General features: G+C 41.5%; 1 protein-coding gene across 1 annotated transcript in view; it reads left to right on the forward strand.

Annotated features, from left to right (window-relative positions):
* The window catches only part of cacna1bb (calcium channel, voltage-dependent, N type, alpha 1B subunit, b), a 123,496-nt gene that overhangs the window by 83,622 nt on the left and 15,548 nt on the right, over positions 1-24,326 (forward strand). The window contains 18 exon segments of the mRNA XM_051072782.1: positions 514-805; positions 807-1,258; positions 2,950-3,155; positions 3,875-4,004; positions 4,877-5,006; positions 5,718-5,777; positions 6,261-6,367; positions 12,737-12,833; positions 14,429-14,589; positions 14,672-14,809; positions 16,230-16,431; positions 16,997-17,161; positions 18,643-18,753; positions 19,689-19,772; positions 21,636-21,752; positions 22,567-22,632; positions 23,901-23,992; positions 24,154-24,304. Coding sequence (XP_050928739.1) covers positions 514-805; positions 807-1,258; positions 2,950-3,155; positions 3,875-4,004; positions 4,877-5,006; positions 5,718-5,777; positions 6,261-6,367; positions 12,737-12,833; positions 14,429-14,589; positions 14,672-14,809; positions 16,230-16,431; positions 16,997-17,161; positions 18,643-18,753; positions 19,689-19,772; positions 21,636-21,752; positions 22,567-22,632; positions 23,901-23,992; positions 24,154-24,304 — 2,761 coding nt within the window.

A 24,326-nucleotide genomic window follows, 5' to 3' on the forward strand; every position in this document is an offset into this window, starting at 1 on the left:
AAACTTAATGCCAAGAGAGTGGGATTTAATTGTTTCTCTGCTGTATCAGTGACAGTCCTTCCATCATCAGGTAAAGTCAGGACAACTGAAAGTAAAAATCAACAGCTTGAGGCAAAATTTACCATCTTAGGTGGTGTGAAAGTAAAAAGAATTGTATTTTGAAATTGAGGATTTAAACTACTTTCTCCATTTAACACTCAAGCATGGTAAGTGAAAGCTTCACCATGGTGAGCATTTGTTGAAGCATCCATAGACCACCTCATATCTTGTTCTTTTTTTTTTACTTATTTTATTTTATTAGAGGCCTGATGACTAGATTTAAATAAAGAAAATGTAGCATCGTTAGCAGTAAATTGTGTGGCTATGGATGGAACTGTGGATGGTGATGTTCACCCAAAACCCATATGAAAAAGATCTCATAAAGTCAAGATAAACAAGACAGAAAAATGATTTTTTGTCTTTGTTTTTCATCATCACATGATCTTTTCTTGTGGCTTTGATTCCTGTGTGCAGTAAGGAGCAGCAGCGGTCAGCAAAAACCATGTCAGTGTGGGAGCAAAGGACCAACCAGCTGAGAAGACACAACTTGAGGGCGAGCAGCGAGGCCCTGTTCAATGAGCTCGACCCTGAGGAGCGCCTCCGGGTGTCCTCTGCCCTCCACCTGCATCCCGACATGAAGACTCACCTTGACCGGCCGCTCGTGGTGGAGGCTAGGAATGGCGACAAACCCAGCAGGCCTCCCGAAGGAGGATGGGAGGACGCAGGGGATCCGGGGGTGGGAGACAACCTCCACACCCACTCCAGGAAAGCATCACCGCCACCGAGACAGAAACGGGGAGACCAGAGAAGGAGGGGACGGCAGGGGAGGAAGGCACCACACCCATCATAGCAGGAGCAGGGATCACAACACTGACGGTGCCCAGACGAAAGAAAGGAGAGGGGACAGGAGCCAGAGCCGCGACGGAGGGCAGGGACACAGGCACCACCACCAGGCTGGCTCCCCTGAGGAGGAGACCAATGATATGCAAGGAGGAGGAGGAGGGGAAGAAAGGGGGCATCGGCATCACCACTCACATCGTCCACCAAAAGAGGGGAACGGGATGATAGCGAATGGTGCACAGGGAGAGCGCAAGGGGAGGGGGGGAGGAGGGGATAGTAATGGAGAGAGGAAGGGACGCTGCTCTCGCATGGTCAGAGCTCAGTCTACTCTGGATGGAGACGACTGTAAGAGGAATAAGAACGGAACCAGAGGTCACAGGTAAGGCTGCAGATATTATATTCTATAATTCAAGATGTGATTGTGATGCTAATACTGTTGATGATATCAGATGTTTTTCATAATTAATAACTTTAATGTGGCCTCATGTTATACCTACATATTACACCATTCACTCTTCAGATTTTCAGGACAAGAAAATCAGAGAAACGTTGACAGTGATGAGTTTAGTTTCTACATCGCCAATGTTAGTATTAACAACTGTTTACCTGCCAGTCTAGAAGAAACCTTGAGGGTTCAGCATTAAACCTCATTCCTTTACTCACCAGCTGTCTCTGGTTGTGGAAAGCAAAGCCAGTGTTAACTCTTGTTTTGCTTCTATTTCTATTGCTTTTCTTCTACCTAAGTCAGCATGCTAGCCATGGGCTGTTCACTTTAGTGATTCACTGTAGCGTCCAGTCCGCCTTCAGTTCAACGTGAGAGGATGGAGAAGGTGTATTACTCAGAGGATGTATTCTAACCTTTTATCTTGGCTGAAGCAGCCTTGTCTATCTATGTCATGATAACAAAAACTTGCATATAGCACCTTTAAACAGCTATAATTAATATTTTTATATTACCAATAGGTCACATGACTACTTTTTAAAAACCCACAGAGAATTACCACGCAACGTTTTCCATCAGCTCCATAGAGCTTTATAGCATCTTTCAGCTCATTGTTTTGGCTCACTCATCAGCATCATTTCCAGACACTGCAGCAGCTGTTTTCAGAAGAAAACAAAAAACACTGTCTGCTCGGCACTGAACGGCAGATAGACACAGTGAAGCATTTAAATTACAGCTTGTTTCAGCTGCCCCAGGTGGATTAAAAATTTAAATAAAATTGCTGGTTTAAGGTACGATCACATTACACTTGTGTCAGTATTCGTTCTGGCTCCAATTCACTTCTACTGTAGCTCTCAAAATGGTAAAATTCAAGCTCGCATTTCCTGTTTTGGTGCCAGCTGCTGTGGACATGCCAGTCAGGTCAGGTCACTGATGCACTGTGGTCCACTTGGAAATGGAGGAAGTTATTATTTGAGAGTTTTTCATTACCATGTAAAGCACATCATTTACACTGCCAGACTACAAACCGCAGCTCTCACAGCTGTGATCACTCTGCTCAACATTTATTTACATCCTATTTCGGGGCTGAATGCAGGCAATTTTGTTGAGCAGACATCTAATGTGGCTGCACCTTTAGTCCGTCTGATTGGACAAACAAAGCAATCTGTGGCCTTGTGATTTACATGTGCTGGCTGATCTGGAATCATCTAATTTCTCAGTTTCTGAATAAGTCTGAGGTGAGAAAACAGCCTTACAGTTGGTTGCATCATATTATATCTTCACCGCCTGGTTTAAATATTTGTTCATGAGACTCTGGTGTAACAGTGGCATAACATCATAGCATCATGTAAACCCTCCCTGCAGCTCTCTGATTGGCCTGGTAAACATCTGACTTAGCTTAATTAACTCTCCGGTGAATTTTCTACATAAACGCCATGTAATTGTGTGTTTGGATAGCGTGGCAGTCAAAGTTTCCTTCTAGCTTGTTGTCATATAAGTTGTGGTCTGTCTCCCAAGAGGGCAGACAAACTTTTCTCACATGGATCTCATTTGGCAGAAAAAGCTTGAAGCACCCTGAGAGCAGAGTGTAATGATGCCTGTGATAAGATCCACATCTCTGTCCCCAGGGAGAGGCAGCCAGATGCTGAGGACAACGGCCTCGCCTCCAGTCCTCTGCAGCCGATGCACAGTAGCCTGAGTCTTGGAGAAAAGCAAGAGGATGCTGACAACCAGAAGAACTCCACCAGGGCCAGCCAGGCTGGCCTCAACAGCAACGCCATCCACATCCCTGTCACTATCACTGCCCCGCCTGGAGAAACCACAATTATACCCAGTGAGTACAGCACGTCATGGTCATGTCAGATGTGGAGGAATAGGGAAGGTTGAAGGAAAAGTTTTAGTCATTATTCAGAGTCATCACTTTAAAACAGAATTATTAAAGGTAATTAAGAATGATTAAGAAAGACACCTCATCCCTCGATCTCAGCAAAGAAGCTGGTGAGTAAAATGTCACTGTAAACAAAATCAGTGATGCCCAAATGTACCAAAACAAGGACCACGTTGTCAAGAACTGAAAGTCCCTTTAACTGCCATATAAGCCTCTGCCTCACTGAACAATAACCAACTAACAGAGCCTCACATACAGTGACGTTTGGATAACTTTTCTGCAGTAACTCCAGGTGCTATGTTTTGTAATCTGACAAAGAAAATGAATAAAAAATGTAACATTCTGTCCATTTTTGAAGATAAATGTGGAAACACTACAGCTGTTTATGGTATCTGTGTGACAGCAGCTTTATTTATTTCATATTTACTCCTTATTCATATTTGCACAAAGATAAGCAACTAAGATTTCCATATCACACGTCTCAGCCTTAGTCTTGATCCCACAACCAACCATTTCATGTCTAATTAGTAATAGAGTAAATACAGTCATACAACAGCTACACAGACCAGAAAGCCTGCCTTTGGATTCCACAGAAAATATCTCACTTGTTACTCATATTTGTGCCTCTTTCAGCTAAATGAATATATTTATTTTTTCCACACCAGTGAACAACATCGACTGCGGCAACTTCCGACTCAGTGAGGAGAAGAAAGATCTGGAGGAGGAGGAGGCAGCTAATGGGCCTCGGCAGATCCTTCCCTACAGCTCCATGTTCATCTTCGGGCAAACAAATCCGTGAGTCACAGCTGGGAGGTGACTGAAAGGAGTGATGTGGAATTAGATTGATAGTTTGGGTTGAATTAAGACCAACAACAAGTTGGTTAAACCCACATATTAATGGTATTTTACAAGAAGGTGCATATTCACTTGAAAGCTATAGACATTTTTCTGACTAAATTAGTAAATTTGCTTACCTTGTCTTACCTTAAAACCTGCAGCCCCATCTATTCATCATGATTTCCACAAGAAACATATCAGTCATACTTGCATTACTCAGCCTGCTGAGTCCTTTTATTTTGGGATATGTTTAAAAATTACTGCAGAGTCTGGACTCTAGGAGGGAACGAGCCAGAGCTGGTGCAGGACATTGAGTGATACCAAAGAGATGCAGTATCCTCTCCTTTATACGGGTGGTTTAGTTCTGTTGGCTTCAGCAGACCGTGACCTCACACTGCCTTGTAGCAGAGTGTAAAGCTGTTAAGAGTGTCAATACTTCACACTGAGGCCATGATACTCTGCTGGAAAATGGTGGATTGCTCCTTCTGATGATCCCAAGATCTTCTTCATGAGTCACCTTTCAAAAGCTCTCTGTTATCAATACCAGAAAAGGATTCTGTTCACCTTGGTTTAAAAAAGAGCTGTATTTTTAGATGTTTTTCAGACAGAAATATTTCTTTCTTCTTCTGTGAACCCAAACAGCCCTGAGTCACGTGGCATCACTGAGGCTGATGCATGTCCTCCTTTGCCTTTTATGACTCTACCTTTATTTTGACAAAGGAGGGATATGTGTGTTGTCTGAGGACCTCACGTAAATATACCAAGTGAGCTGTCACTGCTCCGTGTGTGTACTTTTACTTTGGCGTATGTCTGTGCTTATGCGTGTGCAGGGTGCGGCGGCTGTGTCACTATGTGGTCAACCTACGCTACTTTGAAATGTGCATCCTGATGGTCATTACCATGAGCAGCATCGCCCTGGCAGCCGAGGACCCCGTGCAAGCCAACGCACCACGCAACAACGTGAGTCGGACTGACATCAAGACTTCATAAATAAACATCTGGAAGTATGTTTGCATGAGAATGTGCGTGGTCACACGGGCGCATGAGGACTCGCACACAAACGCGTCTCATTTGGGCTGAGTGGTTGATTCATTCAGACTGATTGAGGAGTCTGTGCTAACAGGGCTTGACAGTTTGCTCATGCTAAGGAGGAAGCACAAAAACAAGCTTTTTGGTAAATCTTTCTGAAATAATGACACTGAGTGGAGAAATTCGAAATTAAAATGCGAAAGCAGTGCATATTCATTTTGGCAAAATGTTTCCATACTCTTTATATCACTGACTGACATGTTAGCTCGTGTTGGTAATAAGAAAGTAATATATGCACATAGACACGAGACTTGACTTTTTGCATTTTGACAGACAAGCACAACTAATTAATATTCCAGTCAGGGGCACAGAGGGAATCTGAGGTGATGTGTGTGCGTGTGTGTTTGAGTGTTGTTTATTTGTGTGTGTGTGTGCTTGTGTGGGTGCTCGGGCGATGTGTGTTTGTGCAGGAGAGTACAAAGCTGACAGAGTCTGAGACCTCTGACGGGGCAGAGGAACATGTTGTGCATATCTGGTCCGTTCACAAACACACACACGCACTTTCAAAGTGTCTTAAACTGAAAGCATCTGTCACTGGATCTGTAGATGAGTCATCTCACAGCATATTTTCTCCTTTTGCAGGTTCTGAAGTATCTGGATTACGTCTTTACCGGAGTTTTCACTTTTGAAATGGTGATTAAGGTGAGAAGACTTTGATTTGAGCTCTGAAAAAACCCACTAAGTAAACTTTTGGTAATTTGCAGGTCAAAACACATCTAGGATTCTTAGAATTTCATTCAAAACTATGTTTCCTCAAGCAGTTAGGGCTCGCTTCATGTTGAGATATATTATTTTCAACATAACTTGGCTTGGTTTCAGCTCGATGTCTGGCTGTGTTTTGACCTTCTAATCATCAAATCTGTGCTGTACTGAGAAGGCTATAGCACACAGTGAACAGCAGCACTGCTGTTACTAATAGCTTTGTGGCTTTTCTCTTCTCAGTTTCTCTTGTCAGTCGTTATGACCAATGCCATAACTGCATAAAAACTGCTACATATAAAAAACAGAGGTCTTTTAAAGATTTGCACAAGCTAAGAAGAAAGGAGAGTCTCTAGAGAAAGTAAAGAAAATCTCAGTGACAGCCTGTAAGATTTTATTCTATCAATCTTTGCTCTGTGACTCTAGATGATTGACTTGGGACTGCTCCTCCACCCTGGCTCTTATTTTCGTGACCTGTGGAATATTCTGGACTTCATTGTGGTCAGTGGAGCTCTGGTGGCCTTTGCCTGCACGTAAGTCTGTTTTTTTTTATTACTACCATGTTGCCCATTGTTTTTCTATCCAGTGGATATGATGGATAATGTATTCCAAAGATGGATATAACCACAGGAACATGTTTAAACAGGTCAGCAGTTCTGTTGTATTCCAGTATTTTTAGCTAATGCTACCTTCTCTCCAGTGTCTGTCCCTGTTCAGGGTAACATGCCAACACACTGGGGCTAGGTAACCTTGCTCCTGTTTGTTGCTCTAACAAAGAAATCTGTTGTTTTCATCCAATTACTCCCTGTGAACTCGGGCTTTTGTGCTGCCTGGGGTTATTTTACAGACATGACTATGTCAAACTCATCTTTCATTGTTGCATAAAGTCTCCGCAGCCCCTCCCTGCCTGTCTGCTAATGGGCCATGCACAGTTTGGCTGATTGGTTTAAGGTTCAGGGGGGGACATTAGGAACAGAAGAAGAGAGATTCTTTTTTTTTAAGTGCAAGTCTCTAAGCTGGCACATGAATGTAACTGCTGCAGCTCAGTACCCTGCTGAAATAATTGTTCTATGACGGGAGTAGTTTAACAAATTACATTTTTCCTGTCAAGTTTTGTATTGTTTTAAATCACAAGTGCTATAATAGTAACAGAATGACTTTGTGAAATTTTGTTAACCAGATAATTGAAAATAACGGATGAAGTGGAGGTTCCTCTGTCAGTGTCATCAGTTTTTATACTGGGAGATGAGATGAGATGTTTAACCATGCTTATACAGTGCTGTACCTACTTACCACACTCTGAAAGAGTGTCGTACCTCACACAGTTACACATTTTTGCCGTCTCATCTTGAACAGAAGTGAGTGAGTGGTGACCCAGTTCAAGCACTGAAGGATAATTCTGGTATTTTTGAAACTTACTTTTCCACGTTTTTGAGTGTTTTTGTTGTTAGAAGTGTCTCAGAACATTAGACATTCTTAATGAGGAGTAAAATCCTTTTTGTTTAGCCAGAAACATCACTGTATATTTTACTGAGCAGAACACAGGAGCTGCTTGAATACTACTGCCTCTATGCTGTTAGTTAGTTTGTGTTATTGTGTGTATTCAAATTCTTTACATAAGTAAAAGTTGTAGTGGTACCAGTGCAGTTCAATATACCACACACACAGATATAGAGAATCATTATTATTAAAGAAGAAAAGTTAGATGATTTTAACAGACACATTCCAGCTTATTGGAAATGAATGTTATCTGTAGCCACTGTAGAAATGGAGGTAATGAGTCCCTTGAAGCTTACAGGTCTGCATTCTGGGTCTCTAGTGATCACATATTCTGTTTCAACCAGCGCCGTCAGTTATTTCGCATCCACCACTATTTCACATACCGACTCCGTCCTGAGACTCTCCACAGTTTGTCACCTGTGTATTTTTCTTTCTAACACTTTGTGTCGTTCTGATTTCTTCCCTTTCGCCAGCTGTAGATCGGTGCTTCTCTCTGTCTTTTATCTGTTGTTGACTCTTTCTCTGTCTTCTTTCTTTCACTTTTTTTCCTTCCTTTCTTGTTTTCTGGCTTGGATTGCTTTCAGGAGCCTTATGGGGTAATGCCTGCTCTCTCTGCCTGTGCATCTCTCTGTCCACGTGCTTGTCTTCCTGTTTGTGTCCTCTGCTTTCCTTCCTGTCCATCTTAGCCAGTGTCATTTGCAGTGTTTATAGAAGTGTCTGCAGCGTCCTTCCTATCACAGCTAAATGTTTTGAACAAATGTCATATTTTGTTATTTGCTATTCTTATCATCACCGCCACAGTCACAATCAAAGATACTGGCATTTACTCTGTTTGTGTTATATAACTGTGTTTGTGTTACATCTGCATTCAGGTTGCATAAGTGCAATTACCTGTTTTCCATTTATCTGATGGATTTTATGTGGGTTAGGAGGAACAATATACAAAATGCACAGAGAGGCAGCGCAGTGAATAAGAAAAATCTTGAACTGTTTCAAAGGTTCAAGCTTTCATGAGAGTGAAAGGTGCTGCAGTATGTTCATGAACACAAAGGATCTGAGTGCTGCTGTCTGTAAAAGGCGCACAAATAAAAACATGCTTATAGAAAACTATTAAACAGAGTGAATGGTAGCTATAAACCATTTTCATTTTTAGAAGCAAGCATAATACATATAACTTTCAGCATTCTGTCGGTATCTTGTTCATTTCTAAACATAAATGATACTTTAAAGTATAATAGCATCATCCTGTTAAGCAGGCTTGGTCCAATATGCTGTAGCCCTGTTTTGATATATGTAGAAGAGTGAGATTCACTCATACAGGGGTTATCAGATTTAATCATTTCCCCTTCATCCCTCCCTCCCACGTTCACTCCCTGTCCAGCATTTGGTCCCTCCCAACATCTCCCCCATCAGCTCACATTCATGGCTCATCAGTGAGTAACAGGCTACGTTCACTTTGCTTAAAGGCTTGAATGATAATTATGGTTTTTTACTTGGTTCTTATTTGGATGTGAATCTCATTTTCAGTTAACAAAAAATTTATTAAGCAAACATTATTACCTGAACAGCTTCCTGCTTCAGCTCTGATTTACCACACTGGCTGATGTTTCCTGTAAATAGTTACTAAATTACGGATAATACGAATAGTTAGGCTAAATTATGGTGGATGACCTGCCAACGACATTTTTGTGGTAATTGTTTGTGTGGCGATCTCATTCTAGATTTTCCAATTAGAGTGATAAAGTCCTCTAGTGGCCATAGTACTAATGACAGGAGAAAAAGGAGAAAGTGATGTTATAGATTGACAAAGTCCAAGATGATATTGAGTTACATAAACGACTGAAACTATGGCTGCTCTGTAGTATTAGAAAGTGGCTTACATCAGGACTTAAAAGTCTGATTCATATAAACAGATCTGAGCCTCACACGGACTAAAATTTTGAGTTTCACTTTCTCAGCTGCAGTGTGAACGTAGTCACACAGTTTATTGTTCTCATTAACAGTGTCCTCTTGTTTTTGCTTCCCTCACACTGGCGTCTTGATCAACTTCTTGCTATAAATTTGATTAATCCACATGTTCAGTACACGTAATCACTATTTCATTTGAATATTTCATCTGACTCGTCTATTGCTTTGCTCTCTCACAGAGTAATCAGTTTGAGTGCTTCTATTTATCTCCTGTCTTTGTTTTCTTCTCATCGTGCTTTGATGTTGTCAATTTGAAAAACTGAATAATGTCACTGTACCTTCATGCCTGTGTGATATCTGCTTAATATGTTTATTTTGCTCTGTCTTTTTTATATGCTCGTTTGCTCTGTTTGTGTGGGTGGTGTTTGTGTTTGTGTATGTCTGTGTGTGTCTGTGTGCGTGTGCCTATCATTGCTTTTTCTCATCAGATCGCAACAAAGCGTGGCCAGGTGGGAATTGTCCCTATCTAACTTTTGCTTATTGACCCCCTTCTCCCCTCTTTCCCAACATGTCAAACAGAGAACGCTCCTCTTATCAACCTTTTCCAAAATAACTCCATCCCAAGGCGCTTGGGATATGACCATGATTTCCTTCCCTCCTCCCTCTCCTCCCTCTCAGAAAAGTAACGTCCTGTCCCAATATTGGGACAACGAAACAAGAAGACAATATTGGGAAGTCCGCCTCATAGCTTTCAGAAGACCAACATATATTTTAGGACATGCACCAGTATGAACCTGCACTGATCTTTCCACTTGCAAACTTGGGAATCAGTTGCATCAAAGCTGAAAAGTCTTTATCTGTCGTTTCATCTTCATTTAAATCTCCTTTAATCACGTCTAAAGTGGGCTTAATTGGTCAAATTGCCAAGAGATTAAAGCCTGCAGCTCGACTCACCTCCCTGCCCTTCACCTACATCTCTCCTTCTTTACGCAGTGGACTTAGAGGGAAAATCGATGAAGGATTAAAGCTTCTTACCTGGATTCACCTTGGCTGTTTATTTTCATTGAAATCCTTTCATCCTGTGTAAGGAGAATAATACTAGACAAAAAAAAATATTGTATGGAAGGCAGGGGAAGAGGAGGATGAAAATATGCCCTAATGGTCAGTGGCAATTGAACTAAAATATACATTAGTTAAAATTCACCATGTAATTTAATCCTCTGTAATGCACGACAGAAGGAGCGCCGTACATCCTGTTTTCAGAGGCAGTAAAGTGCTTCTGATTGGACGTCAGCTCTTGCATCCCTGAACAGGAAACGCTCCCTTGCTCTCAGGAGGGGGCAGCTGAGAGGACCAGTCATGATGTTTGAGGATGACCTCATGTGCCTGGCTGCCGAGCACGTTAGGCAATCAGTGCTGATCTGTGCCTCATTGATGTGAACACACGACCTTGTACACACACACATGCACACACACGTTATATCTTCCTTGCCCGTGGCGCTTCTGAAAGCTATTGGGAGACTGTTCTTGCCGTCTCAATGTGTTGAGGTCCTTGAATAGCGAGGACTGGCATTGACTTTGCAGATTGCATGCCAGGGTAACCAAGTCATCTGAGCATGAGAGCTGCATGCCATTTTGTTAGACTAGAGTTTTCCACTGAGAGAGGAAAAGGCCCCACAGGCCTGAAATGTATGGAACCATGCTTCTCTCCTGTTTGAACCTACCACCACTTTTTTACACACATGAAGTGAAGATAGAATTCATTAATTTAATTGTAATGCCAAAAAAGACACAACTTTAACAGGTAGTTTTCATGAATCCCTCAGTCCCTAAATGAGAGTGTCTGCAGCACTGACTGATTGATCGGGGCCTGTGTGAGAGAGTGTGTGAGTTTGGGGAAATTTAGAGCAATTGGCTTTACAGGGCAAGAGAGATTAGAGAAGACGGTGCTTAATGTTAAGTCATCGTGCTTTATTTTACAGATCCCTTGCAAGTACATATAGCACCTGTCAAAGACAGCAGAAAAGTAGAAAAAGCATTTTAAAAATAATGTTACAGTTTCATTGCAGAAAATAAAAGTTCCTTCATGTTTATTACTACGAGTCAGATATTAATTACTCTCTTGTAAACGGCCCTGTAAAACAAAGTGTTACTTAAAGCACCGTGACTTTTTATTGAACTCCCATTTGAATGACTGTGATGTTGGGGCAAACCTATTTAGTCGTTCTATGACGAGTAATCGTAAAACACATTGGATAAAGGCTGCATGTGTTATTCTAATGCATTATTAAGTAGAACCTTTTTACAGTTGGAGTAGTGTGTGTCCCCAGTGGGTGAAAACATTGCTTCGTCACTATCTCTACCCCAGTGACATGCTGGTGTAAGGAGCTGTGGTGCCTCCAGGGGCCACTTACAGGGCTTTTAGACTTTACTTTTTTCCCTTTTATGCTTTTGTCCTTTTCCACATCCTTCACACATGAAACCGTTGCTGTTGCACATCCATAGATATTTCACACACTCTCACTTTCTGCTCCTCAGAATTCTTTCAAGTCAACAAACGAGGGAACCCTTTTTTATCGAGAGTGACAGCCACATTGTGTGTTTGTGTGACTAATTAATTAAAAATCCCTCTCCCACTGTCCTTGGCCAATGTCAGTCTCTGAGTGAATGATGGCTCAGCTGTATGTTATTAGCATAACTGCTAGTTTTTAAACCCCCACCCCACACCCACCTCCCACTCTGTGACCAGTAAACAAAACATGCAGCATCAGCAATGACTGACAGCAGTGGTTCCTGCAAAGAAGCTGCCTCCTGCACCAGGGGCTGATTCTTTGTGCATTTACTCCTAAAAGTAAAAAATGTTTGATGTTATTCTACAGAAACAGCTCTGAGTGACTGGCATGTACGATACGGGGGAAAGCCAAAAGACACGAGGGAAAGAAACAGGCAGGTAGAAGAAAAGGATGGGTGACTGAACAGAGAGTAAAGGGAGGAATAAGGAGAGACAGAAGTAAATAAGAGAAGGAGAGTAAGAAAGAAAGGTCAGATGGAAGGGAGGGAATGGAAGAAAGCTGCAGAAAAAGAGAAAATGAGAAAAAGGAAAGAAAAAAGGACAGAAGGAAGTGAAGAAAAAAGAGATAGAAAAGGAAGAAAAGAAAAAATAAAGGAGGTGGATGCAAAGAATGAAAAAATAAGAAATTAAAAGAAAAGTACAGAATGGACAGAGGGAAAGAGAATAAATGTAGTATAGCAGTGACAGTATTTAAGTAAATGTACTTTGATTACACATACATCCTCTATTGCAGCATGTTTCTGTAGAATAACATTACCCACATGCATGTTCTCTACTAACAAAATATAAACAGGTATTCCTCATACACAGTATACCTGATGTAGTACAGTGAGCTTTGTTACTGGGGGACGGGATGAGAGGGTTTACATGATTATCGGTTACACAACATCACCCGCGCTAATTCTACTCTCAATCTGCACAGGGGGACGAAAGGCAAGGACATCAACACCATCAAGTCCCTCAGGGTCCTCCGAGTCCTGCGGCCACTCAAGACCATTAAACGGCTGCCCAAGCTGAAGGTACAGTAATCCAATCTGTCACCCACCCAGTCCATTCAGAGGGAGAGAAAAAAACGAGAGCAGCTGGTGCAGCAGTCACTCACACTATTAGGAATCAGATGCATTTATAGTACTGTATATCAAGACGGAATGGGTATATGTGATTTAAATCAGATATTTTAAATTATATTAATATAATTATATTAATATAATAATTATAAACAGCCTGTTATATTGAGAGCCATACTGCAGTGCTGTGGAACAGGAACTGCTTTGATGAATTCCCACAAGCTGGGGAACATCTTTTTTAGGTTCTCATCATGTGCTGTATAGAGCTGGGGAGCATAGGACCTAAAGAACATAGGCCCCTTGGAAACACTGTTGTGCATGTGTGCCAGTCAGTGCCATTTATAGTGTATATGTCTGTGATGTGGTTTACCTCTGGCATGTGAAAATCAGTCCTCTCAGTCTGCGTTTGGCAGATGCTGTCATGATTTTTGTGACTGTTCTTGATATATTAAGAAACTGTGTAATCGTGAAACCCACAGTTTGGACTCGATTAATACTGCTCAGTTAGCCGTCATATTACAATGTGTTGACTGGCATTTGCCTCTTATAGCTGATAAGTTGGTATTGAATTAAGTATGACCCATCTTTGTAGTGTTTAGTAACTGAATAGGTTCCTACAGGGATGAAGTTTATTTCTGTCTGGTGTTGTAAAAAAGGTTTTTGATGCGACCACTGAGGGTTGCCAAAGGTGGAAATTTTCAAATTCTACCATGTGAGGAAGAATCTTGAGCAGAATGAAGAGTGTATGAAGTGAAGCGTCTGTATTAATGAGAAGATGCTGTTGTGACCCTCATCAAGGCAAGACCCTCAACTGTTTCCTCTGACGCTGAGATGACAGCTTCCCTCTGGTGCGTGAAGGCAGCTGATCGTCCAAACGTAATGGACCTGACAAAAGATGAAAGATCTGATTGGAGTAATAGAAGTGAGATGATTGAGACAGATCAGAGCTGGCAGTCAGACGCTCATCCACGACTTCTCGGATACTTGGACGGAGGAGTTTGACGGAGACTTATGCTTTGCCCTCACTCGGAAGACAAAAGCCTTGATGGCGGTCATTCATGCAGCAGCGTATTTGTTGGTTAGATTGCATACATGTCAGGATAGATAGACAAAGCACTTCATCTCACAGACAGATCACAGCACAAACTGACAGAGGGGAAATTGCTGGAGAGAGAAAGAATGACAGGTGGGGAGACACAAAGACTGACCTCATGCAAACCTGCATGTTCGTGTCTCAGAAAGCAGTTACTTTGCAGCCCATAAGGCGTCTAGATGTATACATTAAAACAGTTTTTAGACATCTACATTACGTAATGTACACAGAAGAGCTACAACATTAAAACCACATGACTGATATTGTGGAGGTCCCCTTTCGCTCTGACCTGTCAGGGCATGGACACAGGAATACTGGGGGTGTTCTGCAGTGTCAGGGTCCTGGACATTGGCAGCAGATCCTTTGGGTCTCGTGGGTTGCGGGGTGGGGCCTCCATGGATCTAGCAAATGTATTGATCTGAGTGTATGTGTTTGCTTGTGTGTGTATTTTCAGGCTGTGTTTGACTGTGTGGTAAACTCTCTGAAGAACGTTCTCAACATCCTCATCGTCTACATCCTCTTCATGTTCATCTTCGCTGTTATCGCTGTGCAGCTCTTTAAGGGCAAATTCTTCTACTGCACAGACGAGTCCAAGGGTCTGGAGATAGACTGCAGGTACAGCATCCAGACTTACCCTTGTTAATACCTGAATTAAGTGCTTTCTTTCCTCTTCTAATTTGACTGTTCTCTCTCTCAGGGGTCAGTTTCTGGACTATGACAGAGATGACGTAGCAGCTAAGCCCAGAGAGTGGAAGAAGTACGAGTTCCACTACGATAACGTTCTCTGGGCCTTCCTAACGCTCTTCACCGTCTCCACCGGAGAAGGCTGGCCAGTGTAAGTCAGGAGAACTTCCTTTTATCACTTTATTTGGGCAGCACATGTCACACATAAAATACCACATTATGTCAGCAGAATGCACAATGGTTTGTACCCTGAGTGTGAAACTGATAAATCAGACAGATATAGGGAATGAATCAGTTTAGAAAGTAAAGAATATATACCTGATAATCAATGCTGGGCTATTTGAAGCATTAAATGCACTCAGGACACCTGGAGGTAGACAGTACAGTCCAGATTAAACCCAACCGATTTCAGCCAGGCTTAATTACAGTGCATCCTCTAAAGATGCAATCAAGGCTCGGTGCATAGATGGTTTCAGTCTGCCACTCTTTCAGTGGCTGAGCTAAAGCACCATGAGCATATTCATCAACATTATCATCTCTGCATTGTAAGTAAATTGAAGCTGACTGAGCTTGTCATTATCATCTAAAATCACACACTTTAAAACAGTTGTGACAGTACAACAACACAATGACCACAAGAGAGGACTCACAACTTTTCTCTAACTAGAGACAAGTACTTATTCTTAAACATCAAATTACATAAATCTAAATCCACATTTGCTGCTGTGAAGGTGGCTTCATGTGGACAGCACTTGAGACCAAAACAAATTTCCCAATTAGGCGATCGAATCATATATCGATCGTCATCGTATCGTATTGTATCGTAAAAATCTTAAATGTCAATGACAATAATGGCAGTTCTTTTTTTTGTTTTTATTTATTCATCGTATTTATTTTGTGTGTTTATGTATTACATTTTTTTGTTTGTGTGTTTTGTGTTTTTTTGGATGAGTTCACATTTCCAGTTTTCCCATTTTTAACATTAAAAACATGTAACACTAATAATTATCATCATCATTTTTATTATTATCATTGTCATCATCATCCTCCTCCTCCTCATTATCATCATTGTATTCATTTTGCACAGCACTTTCCAAAAGCTACAACGTACTTCATACACAGCAACAACTTATAAACCAACATATGGAAAGTGAGCAGACAGTGCTCAACAAGTCTGTACCATGAGGCACTCACTGATTTCACAGCAGGAGACTTCTCTCTCCACTGCCTCTCGTTGACACCTGAGATAATCTGTGAGTCTGTAAGAGACTTTGCGAGTGGGCCCATAAATGCACCAGCATATCTTCTGTTCAAGGCACACAGGGCTCCAACTGTGCCTAGAAATGGAAAATATTGAGCTCCACAGAACTGACAAATTATGGAAGTTTTTTGTAAAAGTCTGACAGAATAAAGGCTGAAGGACATGTCCGCTCCAGCAATAAGGATGTGAATTCACTGAAGCTCTGCAGATATTTTCAAGGTATTACTCAGCCGTGGTGTGTATTTCTGCAGTGTTGGCTGTGTATAAAACTCTCAGACAGTTCACCGTCTCCTTGTCTCCTTCTTTTCAGGGTCCTGAAGCACTCTGTGGATGCTACCTACGAGGATCAGGGCCCCAGCCCAGGCTTTCGCATGGAGACATCCATCTTCTATGTGGTCTACTTCGTGGTGTTCCCCTTCTTCTTCGTCAATATATTCGTGGCTTTGATCATCATCACCTTTCAGGAGCAGGGAGACAAGGCCATGTCGGAGTGCAGCCTGGAGAAGAATGAGGTGGGAGAGTGGAAAAAGATGTATTTTTCTTGGTTTTTTTCCTGGAAAATAATGAAGTCCCCCCCCCACACCCCGTCTCTCCCACATGCAACGAGAACACACGCTGATCATCTCTGCAGAAGCACCAGCTTCTGAAAATGTTTGTCTCCTCCATCACAAATATTTTCTTCATTAGAAAACTGAGCACATGCTGATCCACTTCTAAATATCACTTCAAGGCAAATTGTATCTAACATGACGTACAATTCCCTCAAACAGAATAAAGCGCTAAAAAAAGAAAGCAGTGGGGTTTATCTTCTCTGCTCTCTTCATCTCCACTTCACAGGGACCTTGTTAAAATCGTGCTGTTTTGTGTCTGTAAAATATTGGCTTGTGATCAAAGAGCATCTCATCTTTTGATATTACAAAATGTTTAGACAATCCTCTAGTGGCTTGCCAGCTTTCTTTCATGTTATTAGATTTAATTTCCAGCACTTTGCTCTTCTGTGATGAAAGGTGTGAAGTTCCTGCGTCACAGCGGATTCATACGCAGCCTGTTTTTGTTTTTGCCTTTTTTGTCAAACAGAGAGCTTGTATTGACTTTGCCATCAACGCCAAACCCCTGACGAGATACATGCCCGAAAACAAGCAGACCTACCAGTACAAGATGTGGAAGTTTGTGGTGTCGCCTCCGTTCGAGTACGCCATCATGGCTTTAATTGCCCTCAACACAGTCGTGCTGATGATGAAGGTCAGTGATTCCCCTGCTAATGAGGCAAAACACCACCTCCTCTTAGATAATTCTCAGCTAGAAAAAGTCATGTATCAGCTCAATGATATTATTTAGATCCTAATATGAAACAACGCACTGATGAAATATTAAAAAAGCTTTGCAGAAACTGTTTCCATAAATCTGAACCATTTAATAATTTAGCTGCAATTACAACAACAGCACTGGCTCTGGCCTTGAGACATGGTCAACAATTAAAACTCAAACAGCATCACTGCCAGAACACCATAGTGACACTTCTGCCAAACACTGCTTGCTGCTCTCAGAGAGAAGTGATCGTGTCTTGGCAGTTTCTTTATTCATCTACTCTGAGGAGAAAATCTCTGAGGGAATGAAACAGCCAGTGTTAGTAAAGCAGGCTGGTGCCAGGGAGGAGCTCTGTGAATGAAAACGCCTTTTACATTGTCCAGGTTTGCTTCTTTGTCAGATTATGACCAGAAACTTCTTTGAAGAATCATATGTTGCTTTAAATCAAGACAAGATTGGAGTCATTTATTCATGCAGTACTATTAGGTGACTTAAGTTTAAGGACTTAGTGCACTGTTACATGACCAGCATTAAATTAAAAGCAGCATGGTGCTGTGATCCATAGACCTTTGTCTACTGTATTTATGTCTGTCTGTTAACACTTTGAAAGGCTGTTCAAGATATACTGTTTGAATGAAGTTTGTCTTTTTGGGGATCCAGAGTTGGATCAGAACATCAATGCCACTCTCATACAGATCCTTTAAATACACTGTAAGGCTGCTGGAGACTGGAAACAGAAGGAAACAGCTAGCCTGGCTGTGCTCAGTGGTTAGATCTCATTTGTTAAATCTGTAGGAAAAACTCCAGCTCTTGCAGACTCTTTCACCATAGCTTTTAAATTTACCATTTGAAGCAAAACGGAACTAAAACTTGTGCTGAAAATATTTAGATAACTAACAGCTAGCTAACAAGCTCATATCTAGGACTGTGATGAGAACATTCAATATCAGTATCAGATGTCAGTGTGAAGTAAAAGGAATACATGACTACCATTAAATTTTCATCCTCACCTGCCAGCTGGAGTGCTGCTCAGTATCGGTGTGCTGCCCCTGTTACCTAGAAGCTTTATTACAACAGTCTATGGCCCTGAATCAGTATTTGTCCAGACAATTTTAGCATCACAATCACCTGCCATTATCACAGTGGCAATACACAGCCCCTACTGATATCAAGGGGATTAAAATTTGTGTACACAGCTGGAATTGAGAAATGCATTCACACCTTTTAATAAATGTCTAGCTGGAGTGTGTCTGAGCAGTAAAAGAGAAGTTGTCTGTCAAGCCTCTTGGTTGCATTTACACTTATAGTTTCATTATAATATAGCTTTCTGATCTGCATACAGATGAAGTGGCTAAGTTCTCCCCTCATTTTGTTCAACATATATATTCAGTGTATGTTTTTCCCTTTGTCGTCAGTTCTACGGAGCTTCAGACAACTACGAGTCCATGCTGAAATACTTAAACATCATCTTCACATTGCTCTTCGCACTGGAGTGCATCCTCAAGATTATTGCCTTCGGTCCACTGGTGAGCTGTCAAGACCATATGCTGCGCTGCTCTGTGCAAACACTAGTCAATTATTCACTGTTGTGTTTCTGTTTACACAAATGAAGGAACATCTCTCCTTGGATATGCAAAACAGCCTGAAAAATCAAGCTGAGGGTGACTGCATTAACTGTGCTCACACTCTTCACTTAATTAAAACCTCGTGAAGTGATTTACAAGATTTTTTTGAAATGTGGTCTTTAGTGTTAGCATTTAGAAACAGATAAGAGAAACTTTAATGAGTGCTTCTTGAAGGATTGTGATTTTAGTTGTAAATACATAAAAAGAATATTGTTTTTATTTAAAAACGGTAAATAAAAGGTGCAAAGTAATGTTTAAAGTCTCAAATTCAAGAATGAGGAGGGTGAAAAAGAGGGGATGAACAGAAGAGTGCGCAAAAATAATAAATCTTCTCTCAACATGGAGCTGTCTGGCCTGCAGCGAGGCATTTCATCTCTGGCTCCGTTCCATTTACGAGGCCCATTTATTAAATAGCTTTTCTCACACACCACTTACCTCCACCTGTTTAGCTGTTAAGCCCAGACGGATGAGTTCGCATCTGCCGGTGTAAACGCTCGGCTGCTGCATCTCTTCAGACTGCAGCTGCAGGGCCTGGCAACAGCCTCTGCCCTCAGGAACTGGGTGGTTGACCAGTCTGAGGGGATCCAGGCTGCAGGCAGCAGTTAGTTTACGCAGGAGATTGTGTCAGCATTTGTGTGTGTTTATATATGCACATAAAGGTTTTTGTGCCCAAGAGGATGTCTAGATTTCTGTGTCTGTTTGTGTGTTTGCACTGTTTATGTTTGTTCTTTTTGTTGTACTCATTTACCAGAAACGATCAGACTTCAGTGGTGCAAAGCAACGCCAATGTTAACTCTCGTTTTGCTTCTGTTTCTATCACTTTCCTTTTCTTGTAGAACTACCCGAAATCACCGTGGAATGTGTTTGACTTTGTGACTGTGCTTGGAAGCATCACAGACATCTTGGTCACAGAGATTAAGGTAAGTGATCGTCATGGCCCCCCTGGTTGGTGTCCTCAGCCAACCAGCCTCGCATGGGTTACTTTGAACATTTCAGAGCATGCTCTCAGCTCTCAGCTCTCAGCAGCAGGGCAGCATGCTGTGATACAGGAAGTAGACTGAGGAGGACTGTGATGCTGGAAGTGTGAAGTTGGAGAGTAGTTCATATGCAGTAGTTTTTTACTCAGTCAACATAATTTCCATCACATGCAAGTAATAATTATTTATTATTGAATCTGTATTTTTTTGGATTGATTGATGAATTGTTTAAAATTGTCAGAAAAATACCCATCACCAGTCCAAGCTGAGATCTTCAGATTCCTTGTTTACAGTTTAAAAACCTAAAATATTCAAATTCATTGAATTTTAATTATTAATTAATTCAATTAATTTTTTTTTGTCTATTGACAAATCAATTATTTGACTAATTATTTCCACACTTATTTATATGTAGTTGTCCTCATTACAGATGGGTCTTTTTTATATATGTTTCAACTTCAGAATCATGGATGTAGAAGTTATCCTTTGCTGTGCTCTCATACTCTGTCCCCAAATCAAAAGCTCAGCCAAGTGAACCAAGAGCAGAATCATGAAAATCAATACATAAAACAAAGGCAGACACAGGGCAACAGGAGGACTATTGCTGCTGTTACAGTTTCCTCTGCTGAATTACAGCAGAAGACAAATAGACAAAAGCATTTGATTATGGAGACAGAGGACTGAGGCTGGGTACTGCAGCTTTCTGTGTGGCAAAGTCTCTCTCTCTCTTCGTGTGATCATTAGTCTTCTTTTCTGTCTCTTCTCTCTCGCTTTCCTTATCTGTTTTTTTCCACTTTTGCTGTTTCCATCTTCTGCTGTGTCTTTCCTGGCGCCTGTGCCCTCACTCTGTCACATCTGACACCTCTAGACGGTAAGTGGCTTTTCTTGTTGGCCGCTGATTTTGTCATTTCCCCTGTCAGTGTGTGTTGTTCTCTCCCACAGTTTTAGTTTTAAAGTGTCTAGCCACTGAACCCTCAGTGTGACATGATATAAAAGAAGAGGTCCTATTAAACTGTTAGAAATGTATGTTTAACAATGACACGATCACCCAGCACAATTTCAGTAGCATAAGATCTGAGATGTACGCTGCAAAAAATGTTCATCTTCACAAGTGCTTTAGACTGTAAAGCATCTGCACTTTGGTTGGTATGGTTCAACTAATTTACGTTATTTCATTCCATGGCATGTTTTTTGTGCTTTTACAATTCAAGTCAACTTCAATTAAATGATTAAAGGAGAGTGAAAACAGCAGTTTTACACCAGTGATCCAGTCATTTCCAGTCAGGAAACTGAGGAGAGTCAGATAAAACAAATCTGAGTCATGTTTTGAATTGTTAGGCATTTTGTGTGAACAGGCTTATTTTAGCCAATTTCAATCCTGTTGTATTTTGTTTTTTGACGCCTAAAATTGTTACCATCTTAGCCCTTGAATCCACCATGATATACAGATAAAGTTAATTTAAATAAGGTTAATTTAAAGGAGGTGTTTGCATTAAAGTGCGTATTCTACCCTCTTGTATTGTAAACGCAACATTTCCTGAAGCTCTTGGCGTCCAACCATCACCACCACCTGCTCCTGGAAACAAACCACATTTGGCAGCAGAGAAAACTTTATAGGAAGCCTGTGTAACTTTTGCTGAGCAGTAGCCATGTTACTGCTGCAAGAGCAAGTAACAGTCACACATGTACAGGAGAGTACAGCAGCATCTATACATGGTCATAGTAAACCAAGAAGGGCTGTAGCTGCAACATTTTTTATATTGATATACTACAGTACCTCACAGAGTCCATGTTTTCTTTCCCCAGGACAAGCTGATCAACCTGAGTTTTCTGAGGCTCTTCAGAGCTGCTCGTCTCATCAAGCTGCTGCGGCAGGGCTACACCATCCGCATCCTGCTGTGGACCTTCGTCCAGTCCTTCAAGGTGAGGAAACACACACACACAGTAATCTAAACGTGCCTCTGGATAAGTATTTACGTTGCAAATTTTTAACAGAAAGACATAAAAGAAATTGACACAAGTGAATAAGAATGCAGGTGCTTCATTCAGCAGAGATTTTAGCCTTGACCATGTTGGTTAGGTTGAGTTATAGTTGAATAAATGGATGTCACACAGAATACAAATGGTGGGATAGAGGGCTCAAAAGCAGGCAGAGACACGCTGCAGAATTCCTGTGTTACTGTTAAAATCAGACTAAATAGCTCACAGCAGGCAGCAGTTTGGATTTTCACACAGTGCCGCTTTGCTCTCTAAATCCCCTGGGACAAGTTGAGTTAAATGCAGAGCGCCGGGCCGCAGCCGGGGGAATTTATAGCAGCTTTAATGTCAGTGGTGAGAGCTTTTAAGCCCAATGAAAATGGACAGTAGCTGCAGAGTGTTAAAAGGTGGCTATTTAATTACAACCAATGTTCACCTCTTCCTCGCAGAGATATAAATAGCTGGTTAAAAGAATCGACCCTGCAGGTCAGGTTGACTGCTCCGTTTCTTAAATAAGACTGTAAAATCTTACACAGACACTAGTCCTCTGTGGAGAATCAGCTTTGTGAGTGTGTGTGTGTGTGTGTGAGAAAGAGAGGGAGATCAGAAGAGAGGCAAAGTGCTCATCGGGTTTTGTGTATGTCCAATACTTACAGGAACTGTGCGTGTGTGTGCATGAGAGAGAGAGGAGTGAATGTGTGGGAATTTGTGGTAATGTGCTCTGAGTTTCTTTAAGCTGTATTTATGTGTTTGCTTTCAGGCTCTGCCGTACGTCTGCCTGCTCATTGCCATGCTGTTCTTCATCTACGCCATCATTGGAATGCAGGTGAGTTGACCAGCTGCACTGAAGCAAGTCTGAATGTAATAATCTACAATAGATGCCTCCCAGAAATCACCACTGACTCCTGTTGTTTTTGTTACACCTAATGCAAGACAACACAGACCTCTTTATCATTAGTAGTGGTCGTGCATAGTTCTCAGCATCTAGCAGTAATGAGCAGTAAGACTTTTGGAAGTTAGATTAGAGGCTGACAGTCTATGGATGGGCTCAGACATTAGCAGCGTACACAAAATGAGCCCATCTCACCTGCAGAGACACAAAAGAGGAATCACATCTGTACAGTACTGATCCAACACAACACACTCTGCTGTAAACCTTTATAAACCATATAATGTGCATATCTCTGGGCTTTTTGTCAGTCAGGGGTTGATCCAGTCTGCAGTCCTAGTTTGTGCTGTTGCTGTGTCAGCTTTCATTTATTGTTAGCTGTTTTCTATTGTGTCCTGCACAACACTACGAACATCTGCTTTTCACATTACCATAGAGCTGAATCGACACATCTCTGACAGAGTCAATAAAAATTTAATACGATAAGCTTCACAAACCAAGTATATGTTCATGGTTCGTCCTTGGATTGATTAATACTGCACATGTATTTGATTTAGTGGATTTTCTTATAGGCAGTATATATAAATCTTTGTTCCCCTCACAGTGTTTGTGCTGAAGAAATAATCAGTTGCTGTTCCTGTACAGGGTCAAGATGCTACATACATATTTGACTGCTGTGAGGTCTCCTGGGCCTGTGTTTACAGGCTGGCAGGATGGACACGCCAAGGGGAAAATAAATATTTAAAAAGTGGCCTCTGGGTTTTTCTTTACTAGATTCCCAGTCGGACATCAGAAGTTGTGGCAGTTATCCTCTCTCTGTCTGTCTCTTCAATTTCAGTTCAAATCAGTGAAGATTTGTTTGAATGACATTTGGAATAAGAGCATTTTGACAAAGCTTGTACAAAAGCATTCATGTCTTGGGTTGGGTTGGGACTTAAACCAATAAAAACTTGATGAAAAAGCCTGTATAACATTAGTCAGGGCAAAATAAACAACGATAAAAATTAAAGTTAGGAAAAAAAACTATCCTTATTTATTAAGAGTTTAACACTCAAAGTAAGCAGCACAGTAGGTAACAAGGTTTTTAAGACTTGGGTATGAGACACATGTTTGAGGAGCAGGCAGGACTCTGCTGTAGACTCTGTACATCTTTACATTTGGGAGTTTGCTTTCAGTAAACACTGCCCACTCTCCTGCTGTCTCAGGTGTTTGGAAACATTGAACTAAATGAGGAGACTGCCATAAATCACCACAACAACTTCCAGACTTTTTTCCAGGCCTTGACCCTTCTCTTCAGGTAACTTTGCTTCCATACTCCAAAAATCCTTGTATCACAAATAATCCAGTGACTGCTGATGAAGCTCACTGCCGCTCCCATCACTGCTGAGCAGTGTTTACTGTTTACATTCACTCAGTGTATGTGTGGTGTATCTTCACTGTGACTTGTGTGTCTTTCAGGAGTGCGACAGGCGAGGCGTGGCATGAGATCATGCTGGCGTGTCTCAGTAACCGACCGTGTGATAAGCTCTCTGGAACTGTGGGGAAGGAATGTGGAAGTGACTTCGCCTACTTCTACTTTGTCTCCTTCATCTTCCTCTGCTCCTTCCTGGTCAGTATGAAGGAAAACTGAG

Source organism: Lates calcarifer, linkage group LG9 (assembly GCF_001640805.2).
Source record: "Lates calcarifer isolate ASB-BC8 linkage group LG9, TLL_Latcal_v3, whole genome shotgun sequence".
Classification (NCBI taxonomy): domain Eukaryota; kingdom Metazoa; phylum Chordata; class Actinopteri; family Centropomidae; genus Lates; species Lates calcarifer.